Raw genomic sequence first — 10,974 nt, 5'->3', positions numbered from 1 at the left:
CTGAATTAACGAAATAAAGCTATTTTCGCTAGATGTATTAGACAAGTATAAAGGATAATCAAAAGTAACAAATATACCAACAAAAATAAACAGTAACCAGTTGAATAATGAAACAAGTGCACTAAACAAGTAAACAAGCAAAAGATCACTATTCTGAAAAAAGGCTCCGCTTCGAGAAAGAAAAGAATAAAACACCGTTTGAACTTTGATGTTACGCGAAAAGCTAAACTAACCCGCAGACGAAATAAGCCAAAAATCACACAAACTCACGTGAAAGAATTGCATCTTTTTTAAAACTATTTATTCTTAAACGCAAATGTTACACACATGACTGTCTGTACATAAATATACGACGAGAGCTCGGTTCGGGAACGCGCGCGCTCGTTCCCGGATCTCTGTGTACCAGCAAAAAAAATATACTTCTTATATTTAAACCAAAGCTAGAAAATTCAGTTTGATTTTCAGTTCGAAAGATCCTCAAACGTACTAACAAACACGGCCAGCAACCATCCAAAGTGGTCCCGCTGAAAAGAGACGCTGAAACAGAAGATTTAATCCTCCTCCTCACTGCTGTCGTCATCGTCGTCATCTGAAGAGTCGCCGTCCTCCTCGACAAACTTCCGGTTCGTGTTGCGCACCAGCCCGTCCGCGTCCAGATCGTCCTCGAGTTCGCGCTTTCGGGTGAATCGCTTGGGCCAAACGCCCTCCTTCTCGAACAGCTTGATGTGCTCGGCCGTCAGGATGCGGCAGATTTCCGCCTTGACCTTGTTGCCCTCCTCGATCGGTTCCACCAGCACAAAGTCACCCCGCTTGATCCAGACGTTTTTCCGGAACTTGACCGGCATCGACACGAGAAAGCGCTCCTCGTCGCCTTCCGCCGCCGATTCCACCTCGTGCAGGTTATTGCCCCGGCTGGCCACGATCCGGACGACGCTTTGGTTATCCTTTGGCACGTCGAACTCGTCCGCTTCCTGCTCCTTCAGGACGTGCTTGATTTTGGTCACTCGGGACATTTTGAGTTGGGCAAGTGCTGGAAATGCAAGAAAAATACTTTTAACTACGATTCCTATAGTATAGAATGAAAATTTTTACCTATGGTTTTATTTTTACTAGTTTTAACAAATGATTATCGTCGCTGATGGGTATATAAATCATCTAACAACTTTTATCGGAAAATCCAGCACCAAGTGCAAAAACACGCGAAATTTCGAACTTTTTGTTGACATCGGTCATTTGACACATACATGCGATATTTTTAGTTTTGCCCACCCTTCTTGCGATGTTTTCGATACACGTTGGAAAAGATCAACTCATTTAATTTATCGGTAAAGTAGGTTTCCCAAATATCACAAGCACATCTGACGTACGCAAATTGCGAACATCAATTTTTGTTGATAATTGGGTACTAAAGCCCTATGTCAAATTTTATGTACAACGGTTAAAAACACAATTAAAAACCATTTCTGATCACTTTTTTCATTTTAATGCAATTTTTTTTTACAAGACAACATTTTTTCGATGGATCAACTATGGTCCCCTTGGAATGCGCTGTCAAGTAGGAGCTTTTCTGTCAAGAAGGACCGCGAGGTTAATTTTTCAAAATTTATTTAAAAATCCATTTTAAACTCTTTGTGGTCGTACACAGGGTCATTGTACTCAGAAAAATAAGCTTTACCGCTGTAAACAATAATATCAGCAATCAATGCTTCATTTTAGGACCCAATTGGGTACTAAAGACCTAGTCAATTTTTATGTACAACGGTTAAAAACACGATTATCATTGTCACCGATCTCGGCAGACGGCGGCGGCAACGATCAACTCCTCCACGGGCTTCCCGGCGGCCGGTGACCAACGACACGCTTATGTGCAAGTTGCAGTTCTACGACGACAAGGAGACCAGCACGTAGTCGCTGCACAAGTTTTCCGAGACGTAGGCCTGCCTGACCGGATCGATGAATACACGAAGCTGTAGAAAAGCTGGAGAAAAGTGAACAACGTCATTGCCGCCCTGTGTAAATTTTGGTCCTGGAACGTAATCCTTGACCTCGATATCGCTGCACCACCCTACGCGAAGCAGCCTGCTGGAACCAGGAGAGATCGTAACCATTTTCCCCAAGGAACCAACATTGATTACCGTGACAAACTATCTTGCACGAAGCTTTGTTTTATAAAATATGAACCTGTCATTATATTTTTGTAATTATTATCAAATAATTCAATAAAAATGCCGTTTAGTTGTTTATCAATTATTTACTGCAATTAGTTTAATTACTAATTCAAAGAAAACCCCTGAAAACGCCCTTAAGTAGGCAACCTTTCAACCGGTGAAATATTTCCCCACGCTCGAACTCGACAAATCACGAAAATCATGATTTTGCCAGTTCGACCCACTTTACCAAAAAAAGTGTTATCCGAGTTGAACTCCAAAAATCATGATAATTACCATTTTTTTCTAGGGGGCGGACATATAGGTTAATAGATCATTAACACATTAATATAGATAGTTAAAGTATTGATATTTCGTTAATTTATTGACGCGAACTCACCTTTTTATTTTCACCATTTTGAAAAACCTTGGTTCCCACCCTAATTCTTTGAGCGTGTGAAAAAAATAAATGCGTGTGGGACGCCATTTTTGTTTCAATGTTGTTGTTGCGCACGGACAGTAAGGAAGTTTTGTAAAAATGTTTAGTGTTTTTTTCTTAAAATATGTAGTTTGAGTTTGATGATTCCCCTGAAACGGTAAGTAAATTTGTGTGCCAGCAAGGAAAAAAAATATATTCACGACAGTAGGTGTCGGAAACGACCTAGCCGGAGAAAATGCTGTCAAGTCGAACCGCTGCCATTCTCGTCACAGAACCAACCGCAATCCACTTTTTTTTCGTGCAGAATGCTGCGATAAAAAGTAGTGCAATTACTCAATACTTCTAGATTGATACTAAAATTTCGTCTTCAAGATCTGGTGGAATTTTATTTGATGCAGTTAATATTTTTTTTCTAAATTTTCAGGTTATGTTACGCTAGGTGTTGTAAGCTAAGATGCTCCCCGAAGTAGAAGTGGTGCAGGGACGCTTCTGGAGGGCCCTGGACGACAATCCCAACCTAGCCACGGACAGCGCCGGCCGGAAGATTCCGGGAATAACAAACCCGCAAATGATTGTTACGGGACCAACACCAGCAACAAACAGAACCAGCGATGGGTGTTTGAAAGCGGCCCGTTGAGAAAGAGCAGCTGCTTGTGGCCAAAGGAACCGTTGATGGCGTTGTCCATGAAGAGGACAAACACGAGCAGAGCGACTAGGGCAACATTGCCATCCTGTACCTGCTGCAGGGCATTCCAATCGGGCTGGCGGAGGCCATCCGATGATGTTGCAGAATCGCGGCGACAGCTACAAACAACAGGTCCGTGTTGGAGGTTGGGCCGGTGATGCGTCTTATCTCGATGGGGTTGATATTAGATGAGTTGGAGGTGTGGGAACGAGTCGAGATCCCAGAGTTCGAAGACGGTTCCGGAGGCGAGAATAAACGCGTGTTTTGCTTAGGGAAAACTAACAGCTAATGTTTATTACTTCTAGAGAAAACGTGGTTGAGAATGACAGTTCATCTGTGGTTGGCAGTGATGCCAGAAAGGCGCGGCGGTGCACCACATAGTCCCCTCCAGTTACGCCAGGAACCGAACGCGGTGTCCGGATGGCGTAACTTTCGTCCTTCCATCATCTTCGTCCGACTCCTGGTTGCAGACGTAGGCGGGCTTGATGCGGTCGATGGTAATCCTTCGTTTTTGGCCATTTATCAGGACATCCATGAACTTCTCGTGTCGTTCGATAACCTGGAAGGGTCCTTCGTACGGGTGCTGGAGAGGTCGTTTCACTGCGTCGATCCTTACAAACACACTTTTGCAGCTTCGCAGGTCTTTCGGGACGAAAACGGATCGTTTAGCGTGATGCGAGTTTTGGATCGGGCTGACTTGCTGCATGGTACGACACAGTTGCTTCGCAAACTCTGAGCGGCACATCTCCTTCGTTGATGGCTCCAAGAACTCACCGGGAATCCGTAGCGGCTGTCCGTAAGTCATCTCGGCGACAGAGCAATCGATATCTTCCCTGATCGCGGTACGTAAACCGAGTAAGACCAACGGAAGCTTCTCGCACCAATGTTTCGGGTCGACGCAGGTGAGCGATGTCTTCAGCGTGCGGTGGAAGCGTTCGATAAGACCGTTAGCTTCGGGATGGTATGCCGTAGTGCGGATCCGAAGAGCACCAAGAAGTCTCGTCAATTCCAGAAACAACTCGGATTCGAATTGGCGACCCTGATCCGTCGTGATTGTTTCCGGAACGCCAAAACGAGAAATCCACCCTCCACAAAACGCTTTGGCCACTGTTTCCGCTTGCATGTCCGGCAACGGTACTGCCTCAGGCCACCGGCTGTACCGGTCTATCATGGTTAGCAGATACCGGTTTCCATTTGAGATCGGCAGTGGTCCCACCAGGTCGATGTGTACGTGGCGAAAGCGGCTCTTGGGGAGATCGAACTCGTTGAGGGCAGCAGATGTGTGGCGATGAATCTTGGATCGCTGACAATCGTTACAGGACTTGACGAATCGGGCGACGTCCCGGTTCATTGATGGCCACACGTACCTTTCAGCAACCATCTTTCTCGTCGTTCGAACGCCCGGGTGAGAAAGGCCATGAATGCTGCGAAGAACTTGTAGTCTCAGCTTCTCTGGAACATACGGCCTAGCGTGTCCGGCTTCGGAGACGTCACAATACAAAGACTTGTCTGTATGTGAAGACGCCCTCTGCTGTAGATTCATCGACGAAGTTCGATCGGCCAACAGCTTCTGCAGTTCCGGGTCATCCTGCTGGGCTTGTGATAGCAGCTCAAAGTCCACTGTTGAAGGAGCTACAATCGCGTCGACTCTGGATAAGGCATCAGCAGCAGAGTTGTCCTTGCCACTGATGTGCCGAATATCTTTGGTAAAGCTCGAGATATACTGCAGATACCGTTCCTCGTGTGGAAGATGGTTAGAGTTCGAGTTGAGCGCGTACGTGAGCGGACGGTGATCAGTGTAGATGGTGAAATCTCTGCCTTCGAGGAGGTGCCGGAAGTACTTCACGGCCAGCTGCATCGCCGTCAGCTCGCGGCCGAAGACAGAATACTTCTTCTGGGAGGGCGAAAACTTCTGCGAGAAGAATCCCAACGGCTGCCAGGCTTCGTCGACATACTGTTGCAGCACCGCCCCCGCCGCGGTATCCGACGCGTCGATCATAAGACCCATCCGCTTGGAAGAGTCCGGGTAGCACAGTAGGGCTGCCGTTGCCAAACTCTCTTTGCACTTCGTGAATGCTGTTTCAGCTTCGGTTGTCCACTGAAGTTTTCGCGTGTCGTTTTTCTATTTCCAGGTATCAGCTCTTGCAGCGGCCGTTGCAGCGAGACGGCGTGTCGAATAAAACGTTTGTATCCGTTCAGTAGCGCCAAAAATCGTCGCAATTCCTTCACAGTAGCGGGACGGCAGTAATCGACGACGGCTTGGACTCTACCTGCTTGGGGCGTGATGCCAGATCCACTTATGTGATACCCCAGAAAGTCTACGTCGTTTTGAGCGAAGTTGCACTTATCCAGATTCAACACCAGGCCGTTCAGCTTGAGCCGTTCGAAGACAATCCTCACGTGCTGGCGGTGTTCTTCTTCGGTGGACGAGGCGATACAGATGTCGTCGACGAAGGCCACCACGAAATCAAGATCGCCGAAGATACGATGCATAAAGCGTTGAAATGTCTGGCTCGCGTTGCACAGTCCAAATTGCATCTTCGTGAACTCGAACAGCCCGAACGGAGTAATTACTGCTGTCTTGGGTACGTCGCTTTCCTCAACTGGTACGTAGTGGTACGCTCGTACCATGTCCAAGGTGGTGAAGATTTGTTTACCCAAGAAGTTGTTGAGTAAGTCGTGGATATGTGGCACGGGATATCGGTCTGGCACGGTGATCCGGTTCAAGCTCCTGTAGTCGCCGACAAACCGCCAGTCACCGTTCTTCTTTGGCACACAGTGGAGAGGGCTTGCCCAGCTGCTGTTCGACGGACGACAAATGCCAAGCTCCATCATGGTCTCAAACTCCTTCTTGGCGGCTTGTAGTTTGTCTGGCGGCATTCTGCGTGGTTTGCAAGCGACTGGCGGACCGGTGGTTTGGATGTGGTGCGTCACATCGTGCCGGACTTCGGTGCGCATCGTGGATGGGGCGGTGATTTCTCGGAACTCTGCAAGGAGATCCCGGAAAGGGTGATCAAGTGCGATAGTTGTGACGCCGTAGACTACAGATTCCGTCAAACCACAAACGGTGTGCAGTTTCGTATCTCCATCGATGAGGCGTCTGTTGCCGAGGTCCACGAGAAGGCCGAAATGTGCGAGGAAATCGGCACCAATAATTGCAGAGGTAACTTCCGCTTGCAAGAAATTCCACGAGAACTTTCGCCGTAACCCGAGGTCCGTGGCCACAAACTTGCTCCCGTACGTCCGTATTCTCGTTCCGTTTGCTGCGTGGAGTACGAATGGCGAGGGTCCTCGAGATTTTTCAGTCCTGGATGCTGGTATTATCGACACATCCGAGCCTGTGTCGATGAGAAACCGAACGCCCGAAGTTTTGTCGAAGATCTGTAGACGGCGGCTGGTTCTGATCCGCCCACCTCGTCGATTGCGGATGGGCGGGAAGTTAGTTTTTTGACTGGTGGAACTTGCACGGGCTTCGACAACGGTCAGCTTGGCTGCCGTACTTGCGATGATACCAGCAGATGGTGCTTTCATCGTCGCGTTTGCGGGAAACGGAACGCGGTCTTCTGCGATCAGGTCCTTGTGCCTTCATGCGCTGCAGCTCAGCTGTCAAGGCAGCGACTTGATCCGCCAGGCTTTCCTGCGAATCCGGTACGGCAAGGGTTTTGACAGCAGAAGTTTGTGGAACCAACTCCGTCATTTTATCGCCCATTTCCGCCAGCTTCGAGAGACTGCCATCGTTGATGCTGAGTACTCCACGGATGTTCGCCGGAAGTCGTTGTAAAAACAGCATTCTCAGCAGCGAGTCGTCGACCTTGAGTCCGGAAGCAAGCTCCTGCATCCTAGCCAAGAGGTGCGTGGGGCGGAGGTCTCCCAAGTCGCAAGAACCGAGCAGCTTTTCCATTTTTTCCTGTGCCGTTAGTTCGAAACGGGCGATGAGACGTTCCTTGATGGCGTTGTACTTTCCGGTCGCAGGAGGCTTCCTGACCAGGTCAGCTACGTGGCAGATTACTGTCTGGTCGATTTTGCAACGATGTGGTGAAACTTCGTCTCATCCTTGTTGACTCCGGCCAACACAAACTGGGATTCAGCTTGTGCAAACCACATCGCCGGATCTGACTTCCAGAAGTCCGGAAGTTTTACGGCGACGGCGGCGGAAGCAGCGGGAGCCTCGGTGAGGTTTTCGGTGGACATTTTAGCGTAACGTGAATTCGTCGGCGGTCACCAATGTGGGAACGAGTCGAGATCCCAGAGTTCGAAGACGGTTCCGGAGGCGAGAATAAACGCGTGTTTTGCTTAGGGAAAACTAACAGCTAATGTTTATTACTTCTAGAGAAAACGTGGTTGAGAATGACAGTTCATCTGTGGTTGGCAGTGATGCCAGAAAGGCGCGGCGGTGCACCACAGAGGCAATAACAATTGTTAAACATTTCAGGCCAAGTTCAGCAGTAAATATGAAGCTGCTGTGGGCGCCGATTGTCGACTCGCTGTACTGGTCGCGCTTTAGCCGGCGCAAGTCCTGGCTCATCCCGACGGAATACCTGATCGGGTTGTTTATGCTGATTCTCAGCTTGCGCGTGAACCGCTGGCTGGAAAACTCCGAGGGTGATGATGTGGCGTCCCACGTCGCGCCCAACATTCCCATCCTGATGGTGACCTTTACCGCGCTGAACTTCCCCGCCGCCACGTAGGACATTGCCGTGGGCGCTGACGATGCTGAAGCTATGCAATATAGGTCACGCGTCCACTTGCAACAGCGTTGGCCAAACGGCAAGATACTTCTTGGGCTACGTTGCGTTCATGGCGCTGGAATCAGCCGAGTTTTGCAACAGTTATCTTCGCTCGGAACCGGTGGATGAAGGCCTGGTGACGCTTCCAGGCTTCCTGTGGTTCTGGGGATTGGTGTTTCTGGTGACGACCATGTTGATAGCCCTGCTCGTCGTTCCCTTCAATCCGCTCCAGATCATCCTCCCGCTCGTCTTCAGCAAGTACACAACCGGCCCAAGACCCATGGAAGTCAATCTCAAAACATAGACGCAAGGGAATGGCCCTACCAAATCGCCCCAACGCTGCTCGCCGCGGCCGTCGTCTGGTTCACCCCGGCCATGATCTATGACCACCATGATCAGATCGCACTCTATGTTTGTTGCGGTGATGGCGTTCTTTGCGCGAATTAGCGACCCGGCCGTCGGCGAAACGTACATGACACTGCTCAACACGCTAAGCAATCTGGGCGGAAACTGGCCCATCATCGTGGTGCTGTGGATGGTCGACATGCTGTAGTAGCCGCTACTGCTGGTGAGGAGAGGAAGGAGGAACAGCCTACGGCCGGCAACCAGTGGCGACAGGGTAGTGGCCGGAGCCGGAGTACGCGTATGCGATGGTCCGTCGGCAGATGGGTTGGACCGATCTGGGACGAGTGAAGCCGTTGATGAACTTCTGGAGGATTTGCTAACGAAGCCGATTCAGCTGAAGAACATTACGACTCGGCAGCAAACCCTACCCGTAGCACAAGCTGCCCTAGACCGAGCGATCCCTCCGGTGCCGCCGATGCGACCACAACATGGCCAAATCCAAGTACAACCCCAGTTCGATCAAGTACTGCTCTGCAATGTTCGCCGCGTACCACGTTCCAGACGTTCGCTTTATCCGGTAACTCAAGCTCAACCAGAAGGTCATCAATCAATCCAACCATCAACGACATGACCATCACGATACTGGAACTGCTAACCGACGAGGAGGAACGTCTTATGATCGAAGAGCTCAAACTGTCCTCGGAGGCGAACTTGTCGGTCGCGGAGTTGATCTCGAGTACGAGTAGTTTGGCCTCCGAGCAGGCGGTACTGCTGGAGGACCCGCGGATGGTGCAGAACGCCAACGGAACGTTCAGCCTGCACTTTTTCAACCAGAACTGAAACCGACCGGTTAGCGAGATACTTTCCAACGAAACATCTATCGAGATCACGGTGATCAAATTGTTCACTGAATAGCAGGCGAAGAAAAAAGCCAAACGAAAACTTGAAAAAGAAACACAGATACGGATAATTTAATCAGTTTTATTCATAAATAAACTAATGTTTCCGCTTTTTATTAATTAGCTAATAAAAAAAAGGGGTGAGGAGGGGTATGTTTCCATGTGCATCCTGTAACAGGCCTTGAACACCTTGGCAAGAAAGCTAGCGATGATGGTTTCTTGGCCAGCGGACAAACTGCAACTTAGCCTAAGCTACACCGGAAGTCGTGATGAGGGAACTTCCCATGACTGCCTGTTCTTCCTGGCAGTATTCTTCAGATTACACATGTTGATGTGTAGTTCTGAGCGCTCGGGGTTCTGAAGACAGTTCCTCAGAAGCCACAGCAAAAGTCCAGCTGGGGATGCTGGAAAAAAAGGGGAGGAAATTGTGGGGGAACGAAATAAACATACTAGTTTTCCTTTTGCTCTATGGTCAGCTTGATGGGCTCCAACAGAAAGGCATCTGAAAGATGTTTTTGACCGCAGACGGCTCACGCAGAAGTGGTATACGAAGGTGCCGCTGGTTCCGGCCCTAATGTACGTCTTCTGGCACTGCACGATCCAAACAGCATAACTGTTGACCGTTCCGGATGCTTCCACCGTCCCCGTCCTCGTTTCTTGGTAGAAAAGTCTTCTCCTTAAAGCGGCCACCACCATTTCCCCGTCCACGTCTTTTGTAAAGATAGTTCTTCCTCCGACGGCTCAGGTTAAAATGGCACACATAGATTCCGTTGATTCCGGATCAGATCCGTTTTCAACTTTCTTTTTTCCCTTTTTTCTAAACCAAAACAAATCGTGGGTACATGTTATTGTTTATCAGCTGTCAAATTCAACCAAGATTTATAATACATGGTGGGAACGCTAGCTCAACTATTCGTCAGTCTATTGATAAAAATATCAAAACCCCCGTCAATAGATTAACGAATAATAAAAACATTAATTCTGTCCAACCCCTAGGGGTACATGTTATTGTTTATCAGCTGTCAAATTCAACCAAGATTTATAATACATGGTGGGAACGCTAGCTCAACTATTCGTCAGTCTATTGATAAAAATATCAAAACCCCCGTCAATAGATTAACGAATAATAAAAACATTAATTCTGTCCAACCCCTAGATTTTTTTGGTTTTATTTGGTAAGCGTGCACGTTGGAAAAGATCAACTCATTTAATTTATCGGTAAAGTAGGTTTCCCAAATATCACAAGCACATCTGCCGTACGCAAATTGCGAACATCAATTTTTGTTGATAATTGGGTACTAAAGACCTATGCCAATTTTTATGTACAACGGTTAAAAACACGATGAAAAACCATTTCTGACGAGATTTCTGATCACTTTTTTTCATTTTAATGCAAAAAAAATAATTGACAAGACAACATTTTTTCGATGGATGGTCGACTATGGTCCCCTTGGAACAAGCTCTCAAGTAGGAGCTTTTCTGTCAAGAAGGACCGTGAGGTTAATTTTTCCAAATTGATTTAAAAATCCACTTAAAACTTTTTGTGGTCGTACAAAGGGACATTGTACTCAGAAAAATAAGCTTTATCGTTGTAAACAATAATATCAGCAATCTAAGCTTTATTTTAGGACCAAATTGCGAACTTCAATTTTTGTTGGGTCTAAAACTCTATGTTAATTTTTATGTACAACGGTAAAAAAAACCATTTCTGATCATTTTTTTATCATTTTAA

At 47.8% G+C, this 10,974-nt stretch overlaps 2 protein-coding genes and 1 pseudogene across 2 annotated transcripts; 1 reads left to right on the top strand and 2 right to left on the bottom strand.

The window, feature by feature from the left end:
• Nucleotides 1-279: 279 nt before the first annotated feature.
• LOC6034161 (probable RNA-binding protein EIF1AD) lies at nucleotides 280-1,257 on the bottom strand. Its single transcript, XM_038257225.1, has 2 exons — nucleotides 1,093-1,257; nucleotides 280-1,030 (listed from the first exon to the last, which is right to left on the bottom strand). The coding sequence occupies exon 2, from the start codon at nucleotides 1,011-1,013 to the stop codon at nucleotides 552-554; it is 462 nt and encodes a 153-aa protein (XP_038113153.1). The 5' UTR covers nucleotides 1,014-1,030; nucleotides 1,093-1,257; the 3' UTR covers nucleotides 280-551.
• Nucleotides 1,258-6,710: 5,453 nt separating this feature from the next.
• On the bottom strand, nucleotides 6,711-7,462 carry LOC119766300. Its single transcript, XM_038250762.1, has 2 exons — nucleotides 7,334-7,462; nucleotides 6,711-7,283 (listed from the first exon to the last, which is right to left on the bottom strand). Exons 1-2 carry the CDS (start codon nucleotides 7,460-7,462, stop codon nucleotides 6,711-6,713), a joined length of 702 nt encoding a protein of 233 aa, XP_038106690.1.
• A 237-nt stretch (nucleotides 7,463-7,699) lies between these two features.
• On the top strand, nucleotides 7,700-8,623 carry LOC119766840 (annotated as a pseudogene).
• Nucleotides 8,624-10,974: the final 2,351 nt, after the last annotated feature.

This window comes from Culex quinquefasciatus, chromosome 2, assembly GCF_015732765.1.
Source record: "Culex quinquefasciatus strain JHB chromosome 2, VPISU_Cqui_1.0_pri_paternal, whole genome shotgun sequence".
Taxonomy (NCBI): domain Eukaryota; kingdom Metazoa; phylum Arthropoda; class Insecta; order Diptera; family Culicidae; genus Culex; species Culex quinquefasciatus.
The sequence above is the reverse complement of the archived record's forward strand: the minus strand, read 5'-3'. Positions and strand labels throughout refer to the sequence as shown.

Bases quoted from the DNA above. Each gene is read 5' to 3' on its own strand.
- LOC119766300 (XM_038250762.1), bottom strand. From the start codon at position 7,462: ATGTCCACCGAAAACCTCACCGAGGCTCCCGCTGCTTCCGCCGCCGTC. The intron at 7,284-7,333 runs GTCAACAAGGAT...AAAATCGACCAG, and splicing joins CCCAGTTTGTGTTGGCCGGA to ACAGTAATCTGCCACGTAGC.
- LOC6034161 (XM_038257225.1), bottom strand. From the start codon at position 1,013: ATGTCCCGAGTGACCAAAATCAAGCACGTCCTGAAGGAGCAGGAAGCG.